The sequence below is a fragment of the Dendronephthya gigantea genome, unplaced genomic scaffold (genome assembly GCF_004324835.1).
Source record: "Dendronephthya gigantea isolate DGI-Jeju-01 unplaced genomic scaffold, DenGig_1.0 000059F, whole genome shotgun sequence".
NCBI classification, from domain to species: Eukaryota; Metazoa; Cnidaria; class Anthozoa; order Malacalcyonacea; family Nephtheidae; genus Dendronephthya; species Dendronephthya gigantea.
In genome coordinates this window covers 59,914-84,675 of record NW_021163069.1, presented here as the reverse complement: position 1 = coordinate 84,675, position 24,762 = coordinate 59,914, and the positions used below count along the sequence as shown (strand labels likewise).

Genomic DNA, 24,762 nt, shown 5'->3' with positions numbered 1-24,762 from the left:
GTCGTCCCTGCAATACGTCCAGTTCTAGAGCAGGAAATTCTCAAAGAGTACAACGACCTTAAATTGAACCACAATATTCATGTTCAGACCAGACACAGCTTTCCTTCACCGAAATATCCAGCTGGTAATGCCATGAAATACGAAAACATCAACGGGAATGATACCAAGTTAAAAGCCCCACACTATAAAAAGTTTGATTACTCCAAGTTTGACTACAAAGTTAATTCCCATGTTGACTTTGCCAAGCTTTTTCTCCAGAATTACATGGCTAAACTCAGCGCTTTCGATGAAACCTGGGATGCATCCGCTGTTCTTAATATTATACTTGGAAAGGTTCCTGTGTTTTCTGCTGCTCTCCAAAATGCGGCAAATGTTGTTAGAGAATTTAGAAACACTTGGGCACATTGCGTTTCTACTGAGTGGAATGAATCCAGCTTCAAGACGAGTTTTGACGACATGGAAAAACTGCTAAGAGAAGTTGGTTTATCTCCTGCAGATAAATCGAAAGTTTTAGCGTATTTTAATGACTGGAAAGACAATGGTATGTATTTTTTATGTGATTATTTGCTTGTTGCATATTCTATTCCGTATTGCATGATAAAAGAACAGTGGCGTAGCCAGCCTGACGATTTAGTCATGCTATGCAAATTTTATGTTATTATCATTATTCATTTCTTTAGAAATTCATTGTTTTCACAGTCAATAAACACCAAAATATTAGCATAGCATGACTAAATTGTCGGGCTGGCTACGCCACTGTAAAAGAAAAAAAGTTTTAGATAAGAAAATTGGTCTCAGAATGGTTTTTAAATTATAGTTTTTCTTGTTTTAGGTGTCGCATTGTGTATGAATGCTTCAATTGATTCGGAGCTAGTTAAAGTAATGCAAGAACATCTTACTAAATTGTCAAGTGACCTGAACAAGATGGCGTTTGAGAGTCAAGAAGAATTGTGCAACTTGAAAGAAATTTTAGATAATATTCACGAAAATTTACAAAATTGCAACAAACGAGTTAAAAATATGGAGCTTACCCAGGATACCATGCAACATGAACTAAGTTCCACAATTGACAAAGTAGAACAGCTAAAAACCAATCAAGAAGTTATCCAAAAAGAACAGAGTTCTATTTCAGCCAGAGTTGATTTACATCAGGCCGGACATGAAGCCATTCAACAACAGAATATTTCTTACGGTATTGTTTAAATCTTGCAATTAGTTATCATTTATAAAACTTACTTAAGATAAAATCGGACATTTTTTATCCTCCGTCTATGCAATCCGAATTCTCTTCCCATTTGCGAAACAATTTGTTGCGCACACGGTAGTTTGTTCTGTTTTTTGTTTACCAATTATATTGGACGAAATTCCAATGAAAATAAAATTTTGCAAGATTAGTATTGTCACAGTTTCCCAGTATTCTATATCTGAGCTAATGATTAATCTGGTTGATCCATGAATCAAGTTACTTAGAGAGGTTTTAGTTATTAGTATGTTACATGCTTCATAATTGAGGCTAAATTTTTGAAATTTTTAGGTTTCTCCGATTGTACTTCTGACATTGAATATTTTGCTGGACGTTACGATCCAGACACAAGACTTTGGCTACTGCAAGATTTCAACAAGTGGTTCAGTGATTCTGGTAACTCCAGAGCCTATGTGCTGCTGGGTGATGCCGCAGTTGGCAAAAGTGTCATGGCTGCTGTCGTCATTCAGAGAGCAAAGAAAGATGGAAACATGGCAGCTGCGTACTTTTGTCGTCACTACGATGGCACACGTCGTGATCCCAGGTATCTGCTTGGTACTATCGCTTATCAACTGTGTAATTGTAATAGTCAATATGATAGAGTTGTGGGAGGGGAATCCGGGATACAAAATATGTTGACTAATGCTAAGCTAGGAGTTCACGAGCTGTTTACAAAATTGCTAGAAGAGCCATTAAGTAAATGCAGTCCCATTGCGAAAAAACTTGTTGTGATTGATGCACTAGATGAGGCAGAGTATTTGTCCAGAAAAGATTTTCTTGATCTCATAATGAACCGTTTTCCAATGCTTCCTAAATGGCTCGTTTTCTTCATCACTAGTCGACCGGAGGACATCGTCCATTTCAAATTGCAAACGTACAACCCATGTATTCGAATTTGTGCAGGTAATAGCGATAGTGCAGGCTTTTATGAACAGCATAAACAGGATATTCAGCGCTTTTTAGAGAATAAGATAAACTTTGTGGGTCTGCCCTACACTGCTGAACAACTAACAGAAAAATGCAATGGAATGTTTTTGTACGCTTTCTACATTGCGGAACATCCTGACCAGTTTAAGGATGGTGCACATATTTTCCCTGATAATATTAACGAATTCTTCTACAAAAATTTCGAACGCGTCAAAGAAAAAATAGGTAAGGATATTTATAGAAAATTGTTCGGCTGTGCTTTGGTGGCGCCTTCTCCACTTCCTGTTTCATTTATTTCGTTTCTTTTGAAAAGAGAAAACAACGCTTTAAATGAGCAAGAAGTGATTGATGCTGTTTCGCTGTTTGTTGCCTTACGAACTTCAGATAAAACCTTTGCGTTTCTTCACGCTTTGATTCCGTCCTGGTTAACTGACGTACAAAAGGCGTCTCGAGAATTGTTCATTGACAAAGTTGTGTCAAGCAAATACTTTACAAAAATCATCGTTGAATTTCTCCATTGTTTTCTTGAAGAACAACAAAATGACCCTTCGTTTGACGAGACTTCACCCGATGTAGTGACATATATCTTAGTTATTGGATTTCGTTTGTTGTATCAGTCAGGTACAGATGTGTCTGTTAACTCTGAAATTGTTTTTAGGTGCCTGACAAACTACTACTTTCTTAAGCAGCGATTAGAAAGTAACAAACTAGGAATTTATTCTCTCCTTGAAGATCTAGAGTTATCTGTTTCCAATATGGCGTTTGATCAGGAGAAAAAAGCTATCCTAGATAACATCGCTTCGGTTCTTAGGGAAGACAAATATATTGTTCTTGGAAGTTCTGAACTTCTCGCCTCTTGTCTCCGGAAAGCATCTCAGCTTACACAGGCCAATATTAGGCCTCCAAATGTTTTAGCTCACAGTGGAATTATCCAAGTCCAGTCATGTAATGCATTCGATCATTCGATCTTTGTCAGGAATATTTTATGTGACATGAAGTTCTGTACATCCTCTCATAACAAAAGCTTCCCTGCTGGAGGGAAAGGACGATATATATTTTTGTATGACTCGGGTTCTTTCCAAAAAATTTTCGGGCCAATTGAGGTGGCGATTGAAAGTAACCAATGTATATCGCATTTGGAATTTTCACCAGATGACAAATTCATATTTTTTGGGAGACTTGACCGATGGTTATCAGTGGAGGAAGAAAGTGTCGTGGAGAAAACTCAGTTTAAAGGGAACTCTAAATGTTATGAATGGGGTTCGTTTATTTCTGATGGCCAATATATTGCGGTGAGTAGGCAAATTCCTAAACATCCCTTTTGTTTGCGTCACATGCTTTCTAGATGGGCAATTAAGGAGTTGGCTTTATGTGGTGAACTTTGTCCGAAAGAAAGATGGTTAGGTTATACTCGGGAAATGCATGATGAAATCCTCTTACCGTTTGCTGGTTCGCACAAAAATTGTGAGAACTATAAAGAACTTGACAATCCGGAGATGGATATTCGCGAAAGAATTTCTTTTTATTATGCTGATATCTTTGAGCGTCAAATCTGGAATGTCGAGACTGGAAGGCCTGTGTTAGAAGAGATGTTTTCCTCGCAGATGAAGTCAATGCCATTTTTCTATCTTTGGCACATTTTTTCAGTCATGCCTATTGAATATATCATATCACATGCAGAAGATATTGCGCTTCATGACATTGCAATATTTCACGCCTTTTCTAGAATTTTTGGTCGGGTGATCACTGTAATGGACGAACTGACAACTGACTATACAAGCATCAGTGAGGAACGTTTTTTTGAACGTTTTTTTGAAGAATCTCAGCTTTTAAGGGAACGTTTATTGCATTATGTAAATGCAAAATTACGTAGGGAGCAGGAGACCATCTTTAAGGACTGTTCTCCGTGTGCATTAACTGTAGAAGAAGATCACCTGCCAAGTGAGAAAAATATTCATTACATTTCCCAAAGTTTAGAACATGATCTATTGAAAAAGATAGGTCTTCTAGAGAGGGACGATATCTCTTTAATGCCTTTTACAACATGGCAGAAAAGGTTTTACGGCAAACATTATCTTCTCGGAGCAACGGTAAACGAAGATATGTTAGAACAGTCTTCTCGAGGTAAAAATAGATATACTTTGCCTGCAAAGTGTTTTGGTGACTCTCGTAGTGCCACTAATGGGAAACAGCTTGCGATAGTTATTAATAGTAAGTTCAAGCTGCTTGAAGCTGATATAAACGAAAGATTTCGGAAAAATCCTACAGCTTGTTTTCTCTATATCGAAATGTTGTATGATCTTGCTTTCATCCACGACGATTATATTTTCTATGTTTCTGGGCAGAAACTGTTCAAAGGTTCTCTTCAGACAGGCAAAGATATTGAGTGTACTTCACGATTTGTCCCGTTTCGTTGCTCATTTGAACACGACCACCACGGTGAATTTCAATATATTTTCAGTGGCTTTGACAATGAGACCAAAGGTATCTTATTGCAAAATTTGCCTGGAGAATTTCTTCGTAAATGCCTGTTTAGAAAATATACTAAACCGACTCAGCCAGATAAAGTTACATTCACCTCACCTCATTCAATAACATTTCTCTTTGACGATGGATTGTGCCTTTCGTACAACTTAACCGATAAAGACATGATCCAGCACGACATTCGATACTTAGGTAAGAATGAGCACTCAACAAAGGGCCTCGTGAAGAAATTTACTTTTTCTCATGGTGGAAAAATAATCGCTATGCACCAAGGATCTGAGCTCATTTTATTTAAAGGTGGAGAGTTTCTTTGCTCAGTTTTTAATGTCAAAGAAGAATGTGAACACATTTTTCCTTGTCTAACATTTTCAACTGATGATTCTTTACTTCTATTTTCCGTCCAAAAAGGTGGTGATGACCAGTCTTTCTACGTATGGGATGTGACGAATAGCGTTTTGTCTGATCCTTTAAGCCTTCCATATACGATGCATATAGAAAGTGTTTGTTTTTCTTCAAATAGGACCAAGTTGTATTTCTGTAACGCATTGTCTGTTATGGTACTAGATTATCCTCCAAAGCTCTCTGCTAGATCTTTTAACTTTTTGGATGTGCCTAACGTGCATCACATAGCACAACGTAAATGTAATTACTGCACCGTCTCGTCTGACAATAAGCTATTGGCTTGTTGTATTGGTAATGAGATTCTTATCCACCCTGTTAATGGTCCAAATAGTTTTTGGAATGTGCCAAACAATCATACGGGTAGAATTGAATATTGCAAATTTCTGCGAGAGAATCGCTATCTGATATCTTACGGTATCGATGGTGTTGTGTTTTTGTTTGATCTCTTTGTGTGGAAATCCATCGCATACGTGAGTCAAGGATCGATTATCAGCATGGCGATGTCTCCAGACCAGGACAAAATTGTTTCGCTTGGATCTTCTGGTGAGATAAGAATGGTTAAACTCTTCGGGCTCAAATCCGGGCTGCCTCCAAATTTCAAGTTACCCTCAGATTTTCGTGTGCAAGCGAATAGCGAAAAACAAGAATGGAAAGTTCTTCCACAAAACCTTCCATCATCTTTTGAAAAAGAGCATTTGATTGAGATGACATTTTCTGATCATAGCAATAGCAATACTAGCAGTGACGAAGATGAATCAGGTTAGATTTCACTTTTGGCCATGCACATGCAGTAATTCATAAAAACAGGTTTCCTTTGAAATTGCGATCTGTAGTGTGATGCGTTATGTTTGAAATTACGATCAGTAATTTGGAATGATTTAGAATGTTCTTTGGTTTGTCTTTAGTCGTTCAAAAATCTGTTTCTATAGAGTCGGTGCGGCTAAGTGAAGCTAAAACTTTGGCGACGATATCCATAGTAAATTGAGGTAACATAAAGAAAAATTGAAAAAGAAAGAAAAAAATTATTAGAATATGCAACATATCTTTTCAAAACCAAATATCACAAACTCAAAACATTGATAGACGTTTTAGGCATTCTTGCATGTTAACTTTAGTATAATAGAGAAATTGTAGATTATTTTTGCTTATTACCAAAGCACGCGACTGCATGACTTAAGTTTAAAAAGTAATTACTTCATATCATCCGGACTGATTTGTAATTATAGCTGCACTTATAATGCAATGTATTTGGGCGAAATTTATTTCATAACTCAAATATCTGTACTCATCTTTCAATCTTTTGCAAAACTACAGGCTTCCGATCCTCATTGACTTCAAACTTCAATTCACTTATTTATCATAATGATAATGCTTTGTTAATACTTAATTGCGAGATCCGTCATTTCAGGACTTTTTCTGCCTCATTAAAAAGCCACTTGCTTGAATGTGGAATTGTGGATGCAAAATTATCGGAAGTAAACGGCTTTTCGAAAACAACTGAACTGCGGCGAGACAAGTAGCGACTGTTTTTACTATACTTCGTTTAACTTGTCTTCCTAATCTTAATGGCTTTTCCGCGACCAACGTATAGTTGTTGTTGAATCTTCAGTTTTCGATGTTATATCTTTTTCTTCACAAAGTTCAGTCTAGTCTAGGCACCTTTCTCGAAATAATCTCCTAAAATCGAAAAAGACTGACTCACACTCATTGTATATTTATATATGACAGAAAAGGGAGAGGTTTGGGGTGAAAACCACCGCTACCGCTATACAAATTAATAAAACCAAAACCCGGGTATCGTAACCGTTCTTTGTCAATTGAGGTAATCTTTACCTTTCACTCAGTTAGTGTAAGTGTTGTTATACGTCCTTGGAAAGAGCTCTTCATGAAATAATTTCTAAAATTTGTATTACAGACCTTTCATGCATTGTTTAATTCTTTAAATATTCTCACAAAGAACAACGAGCAATTCACTGCGATAAATTTTCATAACTTAAAGTGGAAGCCAAAATTCCGTTTTGCTCATCGGTTCTGCTCATGACAATGTGAGGTTCTCAGATAAATATTTTGCCCAAATTTCGCATTTTTCGATCAGAAACACTAGTTAAAATTTATTTAATTAAAGCAAACCTAAATGTTGTTAGATAGTCAGCACAACAGAATGTATTTCAAAAAGTATAGAAGTTCAAAATGTAAGCAAACAGTTTGTTTGCATATGAACTTGACTTCCACTTTAATGCTAATGTTGATTTTTCCGCAAAACACTGATTATACGCACATGGTATTAAAGCTTGTATACTATATGCTTCTCACCAAAGTTGATAGTAAATGTGTCAAATATGTTATGAAGATTCTGAAAAATGCGAATGTTTTTGCCGCCATATGCATGTCGGTGCATGCATGGATAAATTCAAACTATCGCATGCAAGCCATTTATCTGCATGCATGGAATTAACGATTTTTAAACATCTCTGCAAACATGGCGGCATACAACTAACATCATATAAATAGTTGTGTACGTCGTAAAGCCAGTTTATTTATGATATATTATGTAGAGAGATATATGTAGCTATATATCAGTATATACATGCACCAGGTAAAGCAAGAGAAACTTGAATAATCGTCGCGTAAATCAAAAAGTAAATTTAGGATGTAAAACCACTCCTGGGATTGGTTGTCAAAAGCCGGTTAGCTTAACCCTGGGTTAAAGCAAATATTTACATTAATTTTTTTGATCGACTGTTTACAAAGTATCATAAATATTTTCTGGACTGATAGAAGTCTATTTTTTAAAGTTTTGAAACGAACCATGCATGGCTCAGAAGCGCATAAACTGCTAAATAAGACACTGGATTAAAATTTTTACCCAGGGCTATATGCTAAGCTAGCTTTGAACAACTGGCCTCTGGGGTACATCAGTTAAAAGAAAGTTGATAACCAGTTATAGTAAAAAAATACGGCTTTTAAGTAAGAATTATTGTGATACAGATATAATCATACAGCTAGATTTGTAATGTAGTATTATATTCACGAACATCACAAATGTATAGCATGCAACAATTGTGGACATTAGCTAATTTTATAGTGATTGCTTTTTATAATTTCACGAACAGAAAAGTGTACAATTTATAAAAGCAAAATTAAAGTAACTTGAGCTGTATATGCATGCTTTGGCATGACTATTATTTTTCATTTTTTAACAAAGTGTTTTTCTTGGGACTGCAGGGATCAATGCGGGGAGTTAATTGAAATCTTCGTGAACACGCTTTTTGAATTAACCTGATCCAGATAAAGATTGTTGAATGCTATTTTTGAAAGAAACCTACACATGTAATGACCTACTTGCATAATAGACAAACGTGTGATCTAGGTAATAATAAGAAAATAAATCACCAGTGCTAAAAAGAGTATATACTAAAGTAAGTATAGTTGCTAAATTTAGCTGTAAAATGTCAGGTAGTACGGAAAATATAGCCATATAATTATACAAAGTAGGCAATTTTTGTATACTTTTGTATTACAGGGGAAAATGTATTAATTATACTCTTCCGGCCATAGTATACAAAGTTATGCAAAATTTACCAAAACGCCTTGATGTAGTTCAAGAACTATCTTCGGTATTTTACAATATTTCGCAACTTTTCGGAAATTCCTCTTTTGTTGCCTAAATCAAAAGTTGGTCTGTTATGAAAGTGGTCCATTGAAACAGTTAAACGATAAATTCAAAAAATTAAGGCAATGCACGAAAAAGGACAATGCAGCGATGCCACAAGAGCTTTCCTCCAGGCTCTTTCCAGTCGAGGACTTGCATGGCACACGGAACGATACTCTCAAACTCTTGTTGTCCGCGGTGGATTCCTTTGACCGGTCACAATTGAAAAGGAAATCATGCAAGCAAAAACTTTTGATCAAACGAAAAATTCTGACTCGTAGTCGCCGAGCTTTTGAGTATGAGTTTGTTGGCAAATTTCGTACTCGAAAGCCCAACGACTACGAGTTTTGGCTGATGGCGTAAGCAAACAACGCGCGAGAATGACGAATCTCGTACTCGTAGTCGTACTCGTAGTCACTGCTAAAGGTCCCTATTGTTGACTGCACAGACATAAAAATATTCTATCACATCAGCCACCCTGACTTTTCACGACAATTACGACTAAATGAAAACATATTTTTTCAATAATCAATTTCGTTTTTATTTCGCAGATAGTTCAATTGAGACAAAAGCCCTAGTCCCACCCGTTTTTAAAATATACGTTCCCGAAACGTATCCCCGGAACTTACTACTTTTAGTTACTTCTATAGTAGTAAGTATACGAATGATTCGAAAACATTGACCGCGAACCTGATATTTTCAACACCAGTCGGTTTAAAAAGGCTAAGAAACCATTTACATGCATGCATTTGGGTACATCACATGTAAGTTATTATCAACAATGCTAGGCAAATTTTTTGAAAAGCCATAGGACATCCTGATTGCTCAATATCCTTCGACACATATCTCGCGATCAAATTGCATCTAAATTCCTTATATCACATGATTGATATGCGTTTGTCCAGCTGTAGAGTATACATAACATACGACAAGCTATTTCGTTCTTGCAAAATCTGAAATTTCCTTGCTGTATCAGTGCCAGTTAATACCACACTTGACTTGTGCTTGGAATGTTATGTCGATGATGCAGTCGCTAAGGTGCAGGTAATGTGATTATTACATTTTCTATGCTAATCCCTTTTAAGTTATTTGCATTATAAGACCATACTGACCGGAACTACAAAAGATTTCGTTAAACAAAGAACTGCTGTCTGTGAAAGAGTCAGTCGAAATAACGCCACCTCCGCATTGTTGCACGAGAATGCATAGGCACTATTGTTTATTGTAGACGCATGCCAGGAATGCTTCTTCTTAATTTCATGTAGAATAAATTCTAAATCAAAAATTTTCAAAGTACATATAGTACATTCCAGTCATATTTTCACTGTAGTATAGATTGCTTTAAAACATACCAAAACAACGTAATTTGGCTAAAAAAGGTTTTTCTTTCGAGTACAAAATTAACCAACAAACTCGTATATATACTCAAATTAAAGCGCGGGGACTACGAGTTTTGGCTAATGGCGTAAGCAAACAACGCACGAGAATGACGAATCTCGTACTCGTAGTCGCTGCTGAAACTCCCTATTATGTCGTAATACCTGAAGGGTGGATATACTCGCGTTTGATCAGTTTTTTCGATCGTATGTCCCCTAATTTAAACTCTTTCGAATAATAAGGAACTGTTTGCCTTCGTACGACATCTGACGAGACTCGTGGTCGTTGGGCTTTTGAATGCGGAAATAATCAATACTAAAAAGCGCAGCGACTACGAGTTGGCGTAAACAAACTATGGCGTAAGCAAACTATGGCGTAAGCAAACTATGGCGTAGGCAAACAAGTGCGAGACTGACGAATCTGGTATTCGTAGTCGTGCTTGTATTCATGCATTGCTAAAACTTCTCAGTATTTTCCTGCCGCATCATATTACGCATGCCGGCATGCGTCTAGTTATTAAGAATGACGATATATGCGATGACGTGTCTATAAATCACGTGATGAACGAAGTGATTAATAAATAATCCCCAAGCCGGCGTGGATCGTCGTGCGAGACTACTGATTTCGCTGGGAGAGTGATTGCAGCTGGTTACTTTGAGAGAACACGGACGAATCCAAATCAAAGTTATGTAAATTGCGTCCTCCCAAATTCGTATCCTTATCCAAATTCTATTCTGATCGATATATGTATGATTACTCAAAACAGTGTATTTTTTCAGCACGAGAAGCACTAATTTAAGGTGTTAACAAACGGCCTAACAAATTGGCCGCTAAGTGTAGTTAGTTCAATTGCAAGATTATATTAGAAACGAGTTCGGGGAGCCCCAATTTCTTTTTAATCAAAATTTCACACTACGGATCCTTTATTGATAAAAAAGTTTTTAAAAGAAATCTGTGCAGTGCGATTTTTAAAGAGCTAAAATAACATTTTTCGCAAGTACAAAAAATACAAAAAAAGCATCCGTGGTGTAAAATTTTGATACAAAAAAATTGTGGGTCATCGAACTCGTTTCCAATATAAACTTGACCGCCATTTTGAAACGTCTCTTTTCCTATATAGCAAAAGTTCGAAAGTTCGAAATTGATTTTGGCTTCACATATCTTGGCTAGAAGATCTATTAAATTTCGTCTTTTATCCAACAATTTGGATGCTTTAATATCCCTGTTCAATTTACAATATCAATGAACTGTAGGAAGCCACCGTAACTGATATCTGGTAAACATTTTTTTACAGCTCATGTTGCACGAAAATGTGGAAAAAAAACATAATGACTATCGTAAGCGTGGTCTTGTTTCTATTTGATCTCGGCACAGATACCTTCGTGGCCGTAAAGCATTTCCAGAATGGTGACATGGGGTGGTTTTTTTTATCAGTAATTTTCATTGTCGCCCCTTTCGCAATTGGCTTGGTCGTGATCTTTTTTCGGCTGCTATGTCGATCCGATGATTTAAAAGGATCAATCATTTTAGCGCGGTATATTGAGGCAATGTACGAATCCGCTCCACAGTGGTGCCTTCAGTTTTACATAATGTTAGATCAATGGGAATTTCCATGGTACACCATAACATCCATCGTGGTTTCCATTCTTAGTCTAACATGGACAACTACTGCTTTTGAAATACGATCGGATGAAGAGGAAGAAGAAAGGGGCAAACTCTTTCGAGTGGCAATCTTCTTTCACGAACTGTTTGGTTTTATTGCTCGACTCACGGTAATTGTTCTCTTTGCATACAGGTTTAGGTGGGTTATATTCCTTGCTTTTCTAATTCATATCACAGTCCTTTTGATTGGCCTACTTTTCATGGAGAGTTGCAGCTTCGGTATGAACGTTTTATGTGATATTATTTTCAAATTTCCATTAATTTCTTGTGTATTCCTCATCCTCGCGTATCTTTTTTTCCCGTTTATCCTCCATCCGTCCAAGACATTTTTCGAGCTTTTCAGAGATGATGAAAAGAGGCTAAATAGATACTATGCATGGACATACTCTTTAATTGTTGCAGTAAATATTACCATGCTAACCCTGATTGCTGTTGCCCCGTACCCGTTACATGAAGCCTTCGCCTTCGGTCATATGGATGTGGTGACGCCGCTCGCGTTCGCAACCGTCATAGGAGGAACGGTTTTAAATTTATGTTTACTTTTGTGCTTACGTATAAAATATTTCTAAATCTCTCAGGCTACCCAAAAGGTTGCATATTAAAATATGTTATTACTCACTAAATATAATTAGATATGTATAAAAATGCTAAAGGACAAGCATTTGTAAAAAAAATACACAACTTGACCTAAACGTAAAGTTTCAAAGGTCAGGAAGACAGAAACAATAGAACAAAAAAGGCCTGGAGAGTTCAAATATTTTCAATGTACATACCATGTAGAAGAACAGCAAGCTAATCTTCAAATCATACAGTTTAGATTACAGTAATACTAAATTTTGACAATGTGTTTTTCAGGCAGGTTTTTTTTATTAAACTTGCCTATATAATTCGAAAAAATATGTTAAATATATAGCTTGCAGCAGTGGATAAGTGGTCTTGTTTTGTGGTATCACCCAAAGTTTATATTTCTCATAATGCTTGCAACTGGAAACTGGGCTAATTGTCTAATACTTCTCCAGCGTTATTTAGGCCGGATCTGTTTTGACTCAGAACCCGAGTGCAAAAATAAACATGTGATGCTAAGGCCTGATTTCCACTTCGAACGTATTGTAAGGAAACTGTAGCGTATTCCTTTGTTTCGAAGTCATTAATCCTTCTATCCAAGTGCCCAGGAAAATGATATACGCTGCGTGTCCCTATGATACGGTTAAAGCGGAAAACAGCCTTAAAGACGATTTTCCATTTCGGCCGCGTTGTTTTTTAGTTCCGTCACGGTCGCATGAGCAGGTGTCTTCGCTCGCGCGGGCGAAGGGAACTTAATGGAAATCGCCTCAGGCCCACACAGAGAGGACGCGAATTTTCAATATTTTAGTTTTTTTTCAAAATAAAATAAATTTTAGCCTATCATAATATTCTTGTATATATTACACAACAATAATACACTTTGACTGCTCTGGCGTCCATAGATTCAAAATTTTGCTTCAAGAATTTAATATATATGCTTCTGAAAACTCAAAATTGGCGTCTCGTTGCCGCTTCCGTCCAATCACCCCAATCACTCCGCTGCAGACGCCAGACAGTTCATGAAATTGTATCTGATAAAAATATGACATTTATAAATATACGTCTAAGGGATGGTAACCAAAGAAAGTTTCACTCGCAACTTTTTTGAGACTGATAAACCTATGCTTGTACCCCTCGTATATTTTGGGCTGTAATCACCGAGTCCGAGGCCACGTGCAATGTTCGCCACGCAAACAGCTCACTCATGAGCTCAGAGGTCATAGGAGTGAAACGACATCGCACAACCGCACCGAACGTTGGTTCGATTCCTGCCATATTATGGTATTATTTATTCACAAATCTCTTTTCTAAAGTCCTTGTCTAAGCATATTCCCCGGTTTACGCCAGTTAAATTTGCTATCATGTCCATGTAATATACTGCGATATATGTTTTACACCGAGTTCTCAAATCTGGTGTTTTTTATCTCTTGAATATAGCAATGATTCAACGTGAATTCATCGGTTCTGCTCATTAAATTGGGGGGACTCCATGATTAAGAATTTGCCCAAAATTTGCATCTTTTGGATTTCTTTGAACATACACTCTATCTTTTATTCATTTAGAAAAATATATTGAATGGAAATGGCAATAATTCCGATAGGACAGGATATTTTAGGTAGATATGGCAATACGATTTGTAAACAAAGCGGTTGTTTACATTACCGATGTTGTTTACAATAAAGATGTTTTACCATGACCCAAGCCGGTTTTGACAAAGCAGCTCTTAACTCTTAAATACAAAACTTTTTTAAGGTGAAAAACTTCCTATTTCAGTAATCAGTCTTACATGTATGTGTTAGACCGCACAAATCTTCTTTGTAAATTAATATTATAGGATCTTTTGTTTCGATTTATCGCTATTGTGTTTGCCAGACACAATCACCTTTTCTTCTACGGGGGAAATGACGCAGGTTTTCACGCAACACGAGAGTTATTTCTGAATCATCAATTAACCTCGTATAATTCTTATCATGCAACTACTGTCGTTCCAATGGGTCAAATGACTGGACTCTTATACGCATTAGCACAAGTTGAGTTTAGTTCAATGACCTAATCGTATATCTGCTTGATCTGCATGTTAACTTTGCGTGTTAGTTTCAGAGATAAACACTTCTTTAATGATTTTACGGCTTATAGAACACATAAAATAACCCTCAAACTCGTTTCCGGGGTTTATAACCGTTTATATATACTTACCATACTCCTAAGTGTATCTCAAAAAATATTGAGAAAAATCACCAAGAAAAGCGTTCGACTATTTTTTTAAGGAACATGATTTCTTCGGCAGAGTTTCTTAAATACACCCAGGCATAATTCCTTTATGACTAACCACGTCTTGTTAACGCTGTTTTAATTGTCATGATGAACTGTTTTGAAAAGCGGGTAAATTTGCTTCAAGCGGGAATAGGGAAAGGCAAACAGATTGTTTCAAAGGGAGAAAAGTTAAAGCTGCCAAGTCATTTGTTATCTTAGGTTACGATATCGATTGTATACAAAAACGTTGCACTCGAAAAGGCAAAACGGAATAAACATTGCATTGGGCGTGGTGTGTGGGTTGGCGGACGAAATCAAAGAGAAACATCTTCAGTTTTTTCAATCGCTCTGTAATTTCCCGTTGTTCGGTATAGCTTTGTCTTTGATTAAACCATAGTATTCCTAAATTGATGATCCTCTTCCATAACTGTTAGCACCAAATCTATAATTTTATTGCTAAGGTATGCTTACAGATCTAGGGGATGAAAAATTCACTATCCGGCGTTGACAGTGCATGCTATCCAGCCGTACAAATGCATTGCGTGCATTTGCGGGATAACCTTACTTGTTAGCGCCTTACTGGAAAGCACTACAGTTCTTTGTACTTATGAAATGGTCAATTTTTATCGGCGATTTCTTCCGACATAAATGAGAATACCGGTCGTGGGGTTTGTTTAGAGCTGGTTCTCATTCGTGTATTAGAATATTTTTATGTTGATGCATGTCGTTAACGATTGCAAGTCTATACACAGAGAACAAAGGAAATCTGAGTTAATACGGTTATTTCACAATTACAATGAAGTTCACAACAATTACGACAAAATGAAACATGCTTAAGGTATGCATAAAAAGTTTTGTACGAGTAAAACCCGCACATGTACACGAGAACTATCAGCTGAGCTAAGATTAGCTCAGCCCGAAAATCATCCGCACACGACAGACACTTGCCTCTCGAGTTGAATTTCTCACGAAAACTATCCGTTTGCTGAGCTAACAGCCTCGCGAGGTCTTTAGCTCAACCGATAGCTCCCGTAGACGGCGGGCTTAAGATCTTCTTTGCCTAAAACATGCGGCATGGATGGCAGTCTTGTTGGTGCTACTAAAAGCGATCTTTATAATCTAAGCACTCAACGGCAACTTCCTGAGTTGCTAGCATGCAGCGATTTATATTAATAACTAAACTTCAAATGCTTTTAAAGTCTTGTATATTAGTTTACATTTCATAAGAGCGCTGCCAATATTAGCTTGCACTTCGAGTCCTCGTAGTGTTTTGATTTTCTCAAATACCAGAAAAAAATAAGATTTCAAAATATCAACGTCTCAACGTGCATGTGTAATTAGCGTGGTAATTATTGACATATCATGAACTAATCCAATATTAAGATCCCCTGTTTATACGTAGTGCTTATCTGGGTTGCAAAATTACTCAACAATTAGTCAAATATTATGACCATATTCGTTGTTTTCTTTGTTTCAAACAAAGAAATTAAAGGCCCGACTAAGAACTTCTTTTTTCAGTAATCTGGCAACCCTGGTGTTTGTGTCAAGAAAGAGCCTTGCTTATATAGGTTGTATCAAAACAACTGCAACCTTTATAATTCCCAGAGGCGTACGAATTTTTGCTGTATTGAATAGAAGCGAACATATATTATATTAAGATATAAGTGTTGCATTTATTTGATAATCCACCCTGTATAATAAGGTTATTACTTGTTAATATTGTTATCACTATTATTGGTGTTGATGACTACATTAATGGCCTGTAATTCTCCGTTTGAACTTCCTGTGTTTGTTTGTGATTTCATTGCTTCCCCTCGCGTATAAAGTTGGATATCACTTGCACTGCACGCAGTCTCACATTTAGCCTCGTGCAGAGAAGATCAGTGCAAAACGAACAACTTGTAAAGTAAGAAGAGAGAAAAATAAAATAACAACATCTGCAGTGAAGACGAGCGTCAAAGCTAACTCAGGTAAGAACTAAATTGCACGCCAACAGAGAAAATTCTTTCAATTCGAATTTCTATTACCTGACCGGTCAAACTAAAATCGTTACCTGTTAACTCACACGTTCAGATGCATTCACCCATATTTGCACAGCACTGCACTGTCCTGTACCCAGGTGCTTGTCATGATATATTTTAAGTTTTACGAGGTATAAATGACCTGTTCCTTATAAACCTAGTTCAGGCATTAAAAAAGGGTTTTTCACAAGGACACAATTCAGAGGAAATAATCGCTTAGAAAATGAATAAATATATGGGACGCAAATCTGAGCACTGTAGACGCCTTACTCTACGCTCGTCCAAAAATTTTGTAAGTTCCGGGACCGGAATGCGATTGTAGCGATTAGAAAAAGGCGTATATTTTCAAGTTATATAACCTTAGAGGGCCCGAGAGTGCAAAAAGAGAGTCCGTTAGAGACCAAATTTTGGGCTGCAAGTTCCCCATTTTAGCGACTTCATTTGCATGGGTTAATGAACCAGTGGAAGCATAGCTTTCAGTTAAACACCACAGTCTGGTAGTTACAATTTAGATATAAAATTTCAGATACGTAGAATTGTTTTCAAGAAGGTCGAGTCCAGACTCACGAGGCGTTACTTTGATTCACGCGAACCGGGAAAATTTTTGGGTTCGATTCCATTTGATCATTGAAAATATTGCCTCTGTTGTGAACGGTCGTAAACACACGCAAGACCTGATATAATGTTTCACGAAATTCTCACGAAAATTGTATTAAACAATGTCTGAATATGAATTTGATAAAAGTCCAAAATTTACAGTCTTGTCCCGTGTCTTGCTTGTTCGATGAACACATTCTTAACAGTTCCTTTATTCTGAACCTGTTGTTGTGTCTCAAAATGAACGACTGCGACAGCATGGGTTGATATATGGCATACATAACATAATGTTGTATTTGTAAGGCCTCGTGCAAGATTTCATAATAACTGTATTCTCTTGATCATAATTATAAGTGAATCCTTTCTTCGCACCAGGACCGAAACTAGAACGATAATTGGGAGAGGGGGCTGTCACTTCATATGTTCAATTCTGCCCGACGGATTCCTTTTGTAAGCTATTGAACTTACAAAAGAAATCCATCGGGCAGAACTGAATATATGAATGAACCCCCCAGTTATCTTTCTAGTTTCGACCCTGTTCCGCTCATTTTGTACGACCTTCCAAACGAGCCGCATTCACATGATGACAAGATCATTGCAATACCTAGTATAGCCATGCACGTGCAGGTTTTTCACAGGTTATTTGCATACTGTATGATTATCCTCGAATTGGGGATAGCAATGACGTAAGTAAGAGACAAAGAACTTTGTGAAAAAATGCAAACTGAGTAACAAAGTATTTTAATTGTTCCGACTACAGTTTAATTTGTATCGGATTCTAAATGAATCTCAAAGTTGTGGATAGATTTTTGCACGGGGTGGTATTCTAATTTCTTCTGATTTTTTTCCATTGGTTGTTTTTTTATCACGTACTTTGCGCTCATGGGTCATAAAAAACATGTGCCGTCCAATTTTTTCTTTCACATTCCGGCTTGACGAAGGGCATTTGAATGACTAGATAAGATAGTCTTTATTGTGTGTTCACATATAGCAAGGCTTCGGAAATGTTGTCATTACCATCTTCCTGTGCAGATAAGTTGTCGAAACGCTGATTCTCACAAAGATAACCAAATAATTAAAACCAATTTAACAGCTCATTAATAATTCTCTTGAATAATTCTTTAACCTATGAAATGAACCGTTAGAAGTCACATGGGGTGGCTTATAGGTAGTAAAATTAATACCATGAATGCTAATCAGGATGGCACATTATGTAATTTGTCACGCTCATTAGCATTCTTTATATAATGTTTCATCCTAATTTGCATTGCGTACATGGAGCAAATTGATTTGTTGACAACAATGCGGTGTATTTGAAGTAATTTAAACACTTGAACTCGCGTTTTAAATATGATGAAAAGTCCCTTCTCGAGTTATAAAATATGTATTCTACAATGAAATAAATGCATAATTCTGTATTGTTTATATACCGTGACTAACAGCAGCGTACATGTATCAATAATTCATATGTATACATGCATGGAACATAATTATAAAATAACATGTATTTAACGTGTGTTTTCATTGGTCGAGGCCTGTGTTTGGATCAGGCCATCCAAACACGGAGATCAAACTTGTAATACTACCTTGTTTTTGATATTTCATAAAATAATGGTTTACAGTATTTGGATCGCTTGATCCAAACACTTGGGAATGTTCCTTCAGTTCGGCTGTGTTCCACTGTCACGTTTTTTTTGTGCGTACGTATTCCCACGAAAAAGTTATTCAAATGATACTTATGAAATCAGCGATTGGGTAGATGCATAAAGGGTTGCATGCTGTTTGTAATTTGGTGTGCTTTTTCTGGCGTAAAATTAATTATACAAAAACTTAAAAGATTTTAGACTTTTACATGCATATACGTACGTGCAAAAAATGCGACAGTGGAAAGCAGTCCTAATTCTCGCAACATTCCCGCGTGTTTGGGTTTGTTCATTGCGTAATTGGAGGGTTGCGTAGATTAAAGCCCCGTTTACACTACGGCTCAATTTATTGGCACGGCACGGCTAAAATGGGCACCTGTAGCCATTTCATCTGTACTCGGCCTTTGTTTTGGTAGCCTGAACACTAATAAAATTGGGTACGGGTGCCTATTTTAGCCAAACCGTGCCAATAAACTCAGTGTAGTGTAAACGGGGCTTAAAAATTAACTTATCTGATACTTGGGTAGGTAAAGAAATGCGTGACCATAATGGTGGGTACACTGTAAATTCAAAAGAGTCGTTTTGACCAGGGCGAGTCATTTCAACACCTTTATTCAAAATGTCATTTTTACTCCTCTAATGTGTCGTTACGACTCTAATAGTCGTTTTAACTCCGACATTGGGTTAAAATGACAATTCGGAGGACTCGTTTAGTTCTTTTGAAGGGTCACAAGACTCTCGCAAGAGTCAATAGACTCTTAAGTAGAGTTCACATAGAGTCATGTGACTCGTTCTTGGAGCCATATGACTCTTTGTTGGAGTGGTGGAACTCTTTCTTAGAGTCATTCTGGCTTTTATAACAGCCACTAATATACAAAACAAATAATTTGTTTAAAATATTAAATTGAGGTCATTAGGCATGTTACATGTATCACAAATCCTTTGTATATTTGAAGCAAATAACCAGTCAACACATTAAAAAAATACTCAATTATTATGACACAAATACACTTGATATTAGTTGTTATCGTTTCTTCATGTATTGAGAAAGTCTTATAAATTTGTTAAGTTGCTTATATGTGTATGTTTGTGTCTGTCTATTTGTAAATTAGTTGTGGAACCCCGTTATTGGAGACATATCTCTGTGTGGTCATTCCAGCCATTGCATGTGTGTAGTTCATTTGTAGTTTATGTGTAGTTCATTCCAACTTTTTAACATAGCAAATTTATAAAATAAAATAAATATAAAAAAATATATTACGCTGCATGTATATAGGTTTTACATTTCTTGAAAATGTCAGCTGGAACAGGATATGCACACATAAAAATATATTATACATAAATCCATCTTAATAGTTCTGACTCATGCTGATAAGTATATGCTGATATCAAAAATGACAAATAATCAACTAACGTTCTGATTGGCTAAGACAGAAAGTTTGAATTTCAATGAGAACGTCAGCAATTTAACTGTCATTTCGTAAACCTTTTTGTAAAAGCGTTTCATAAACTTTGTGCAAAGTAAGACGGGAACAAACAAGATATGTGAAGCACAACAGATAGCAAAGATGAACAGGGATACAATCAAGACCGAAAGCCGTGTAAGAGAAATCTGCAAGCTTATAAGTGTTTTCAAAGGGTGTGTGTTTACTTTGTTTCTTTCCTATATTGCTTCGCAGTAAGGATGAACTGTATTTGTATAATTTTCAGCTTTGTATGCCGTTTATTTGTTTAATTTTCAGCTTTTTATGCAAACGGATAAACCTGTGAAGGGCTATTACACCTTTGCTTTAACTTCAAAAAGTGTTTTTGAAAGTGTAATTTGAATTTTGATATAAAAAATACACACTATGAAGTATAAAGCGTTTAGCCTTCGACTGCATTAAAGCATAAAATAACATTTTAGGCTTTTTCTTTGTCTCTGAAGTTTTGTACTGTTTTAATCGTTTGAGACTTCGATTTTAAACCATTACTTAATTAATTGTATATCCAACCCATTTTTTAAAGACACCGGACATTTGACAGATGGCCTGTTGGCCGATATTTTAAAGCCTGCATGCTTATATATATAGATATTTATTATATATAATTTCTCTTCAAAGAAACATATTTGCGGGATGCATGTATGGTATGCTGTAATACTCACTGCATATACATTATTAAACATCGTTTACTAAAACTCTGCTTTTGTATTATATGCAAGCTTCATGAAACTAATATTGGTGTTCAGTACTATAGTAAAATTGATGCCACAGAATAGTCGTAATGACCCCAAATAAGAGTACATTGATGCCAAGAAGAGTTGAAATGACTCCAAATAAGAGAAAAATCGATGTCAAAAAGGAGTCAAAATGACTCCAAATGAGAGTAAAATCGATGTTAAAGAAAAGTCAAAAGACTCCAAATAAGAGTAAAATCGATGCTAAAGAAGAGTCGAATGACTCCAAAAAAGAGTAATATTGATGCCACAGAATAGTCGTAATGACTCCAAATAAGAGTAAAATCGATGCTAAAGAAGAGTCGAATGACTCCAAATAAGAGTAATATTGATGCCACAGAATAGTCGTAATGAACTCCAAATAAGAGTAAAATCGATGCTAAAGAAGAGTCGAATGACTCCAAATAAGAGTAATATTGATGCCACAGAATAGTCGTAATGACTCCAAATAAGAGTAAAATCGATGCTAAAGAAGAGTCGAATGACTCCAAAAAAGAGTAAAATTGATGCCACAGAATAGTCGTAATGAACCCAAATAAGAGTAAAATCGATGACAAAAAGGAGTCGAAATGACTCCAAATAAGAGTAAAATTGATGCCAAAGGAGAGTCAAAAATCAAAATGACTCTTTAAAACGACACTTTTGAGGAGTTAATTTGCATTTTAACTCTTGCAAGAGTCATTTTGAAACGACTCCATGGGTAGTCAAAATGACTCTAGTTAAAGGGTTAAAATGACTCTTTACAGGTGTCAACCCAAAATGGGTCAAAATGACTCTCTTCAAGGAGTCGTCCTGGGGTCAAGAAAACGACTCCTTTGAAGGAGTCAAAATGACTCTTTTGAATTAACAGTGTAGTTTTCGATGGTGTGTACCACTTCTCCCGACTGTATTCTTTTCGGTACCAAGTTCGTTCTTATTATTTATCTAGAGAGATTCAAAATGTTTCTCCAAGAAATTTTGGTTTTGATCACCGTTCTATTACCGGTTGTATTCTCCACAGAAGATGTTGAAACTCAGAAGAAACGATCGGTAAATTACTACACCGTTGAAGGTTGCTACTCCTCATTTCCAAGCGCAGGTTTGAGAAGACGGATGCGTGGCCATAACTCCAACGTAAAGTGTCAAGAGATATGCAGAGATAAGGGTTACATTTTGGCGGCGACGAAAGGCGATCAATGTCAGTGTGGGAACATGTACCCCAAAGGAAAAAAATTGGCCGACAATCGATGCACCAGCAGATGTCGATCGTGGTCGCCCTGTCATGGACCTCAAAGCTGCTGCGGTGGACCCAGTGCTTATACCGTGAGCGTCGTTGGCAACATTGATGTCGCGAAACAAGTTCTTCGTAAACTAAGTCACGCATGGCAAACAAACAGCGGGTACAGGAAGTACATGATCGCACAGGTTAGAAGACCACGCACTAGAAGCAACAAGGACAACTGGTGGAAATCGTTTGACCATAAAGGTTGGTCGCAATGCGGGCATGGCAGGTACATGGCAGGATTGTACAGGAACAAGAGAAGAAGACGAAGAGACCCAATTTTCCTTCTTGAAGCGGCGAAGTGTGTCGATGCGCCTGGCTACCTGTATTCATCACCGGGGGATCGGTATTGTTACAACCACAACTGGTGGAAAAGTTTCGATCGCAAAGGTTGGTCTACCTGCAAATACGGTTACTACATGACCGGACTCTGGAGAAATTCGGGAAATAAATTAAGCCACATCGAAGAAGCCAAATGCTGCCGGCCGAAGTCCCAGGTGAGACGATGGGGACATTGTTACAAAAAAAACGTCTGGAAATCATTCGATCGCAAAGGATGGAACAACTGTAAACGAGGATACTACATGGCGGGGTTATACAGAAACTCGTGTAACAAATTATACTGCTTGGAAGAGTTTAAATGCTGCAAGATGGGATCTTACAATGGAAATTCATGGGTAAATAAACCAGATTTAGTGATCAAAGTCAAAGATAAATCTGGACAGCTTAAACAGTGTTCAATGAATGCGATGGATAGATCTGCTGGTAGCAACACATACAAGTGCAAAAGTATTTCCGATCGCTCCAACATTTTGGCGCTCAATGCTTTGAAATTCAACATCGAAGATAAGTCGCCACTGAACGTCGCCAAACCTGAACCAGTCAAAGGTTTTCGTCCTGTCATATGCTCCGCTCATTCCAATCCATACAAGTGCACGAAGTGGCTCACAACATCGGTATCAACTTCATCCACCTTCAAGATCGGTTCAGGATTCTCTTTGGCGGTAAAAGTTGGGGCATCTGTGCAAATCAGTGCAGAACTTTTTGGCACAGGAGCAAAAACCACCTTCACAACTGAAGTCACGGCCACATCCTCTTTCAATGTCGAATCCAGCAAGACGAATACGTACACGACAACGGATAAGACGGATGTTTCCATTGAAGTGCCGAAAAACACTGAAATCACCATCAACCTTCTGAGAACTGTCCAGGACTTGGAGTACAAGTGGAAAGCAATCTTCGAGTTGTTGGGAAAATACTCTGTTAAATGGAGAAATGGTCAGGAAATTTCTCAAGATGTGACGACTGTGCTGTCTGGGTCGAAGAGACAGATATATGCATTTGGTAGGTGGAGTTATCCAGGTACAGATGTCTTGAGAGTGGTGATCACTGACAAGTATGGGAATAAGAAGTCTGATGGATGTGAGCATGAGACAGGAAAAGGAAAGCGTTGTGATTTGTGAAGAAGAAAATATATAAACATTTTGTGAACTTATATTAATACCAGATATTCACTCGTGTCGTTCTAATCAAGAGAACATGTTAGAACTTTTAAGCAATTTTCATTCATCTTTCATTCATTCAGAATTAGCACTACAGTTGTCACCAAATAAGTGCGTTTTCCTTTATTTTTGAATAATAAATTTTAATACTTGCTGTTTAAATCATGTCGCAAACTAATTAACAATCTTATTTTGCATCACTCGCCACTGCGCATGCCAAAACATTTTAGGAAACCCTTAAAATAGCTGTATGATGTCGTCAGCATTTAATATTTGGGATTGTGTCTTACCACGTCTGGATTCCACGAATATAGTTCTCCCTTAAGTTTTCACCATCTCGTACCTCGGAAAACAAAAAAAATTACTCCACACGCGAAATTCCACCCAGTGGGAAAGAGCCACCGTCGCATCACTAAACATTCTTCCGTTTTTTTATCAAGGTGACTGGATGTTTTTCGTAATGCCTGCTTACTTTGATCAGCATTTCATTCAGAGTTTTTTGGCCCGTTGGTTGTATGAAAGCCAGATATAGCGCTATCCACCGGATACTGATTTTTTCAATCGCTTAATTATTAAATTTAAAATTGCCCGTTGTTTGGTATAACTTTGAATAAATCTAGTATATAGAATCTAGAATATAGTCTTCCTATATTGAGGATCCTGTCTCACAACGGCTCAAAAATTCACTATCCAGTGGATAGCGCTATCTATAGTACAATCGGCCCCATGATTACATTACAAAATCATTTGCATTCAGTGTGTGATAAACAGTTCTGTTTTAACGCGTTCCTCGACACAATTAAAAGTTAACTAGTTATGCCGTTAAAAGTTAACTAGTCTTTTATCATCTGGTCCCTGATCTGTATCTTAAATAGATTCTTTTTAATCCTAAACTTATGCTATTGGTTTTCCTTCCTCTAATATCCTGCTCAAGGCTATGCGGAACAGAAGATTG

General features: G+C 37.0%; 2 protein-coding genes across 2 annotated transcripts; both read left to right on the top strand.

Moving 5' to 3' along the window:
- Nucleotides 1–1,532: 1,532 nt before the first annotated feature.
- LOC114530030 lies at nucleotides 1,533–5,851 on the top strand. The gene has a single exon (XM_028551610.1). It carries the CDS (start codon nucleotides 1,693–1,695, stop codon nucleotides 5,818–5,820), a length of 4,128 nt encoding a protein of 1,375 aa, XP_028407411.1. The 5' UTR covers nucleotides 1,533–1,692; the 3' UTR covers nucleotides 5,821–5,851.
- A 10,365-nt stretch (nucleotides 5,852–16,216) lies between these two features.
- Nucleotides 16,217–24,762, top strand: LOC114530064. Its single transcript, XM_028551649.1, has 2 exons — nucleotides 16,217–16,535; nucleotides 21,973–24,762. Exon 2 carries the CDS (start codon nucleotides 21,984–21,986, stop codon nucleotides 23,766–23,768), a length of 1,785 nt encoding a protein of 594 aa, XP_028407450.1. The 5' UTR covers nucleotides 16,217–16,535; nucleotides 21,973–21,983; the 3' UTR covers nucleotides 23,769–24,762.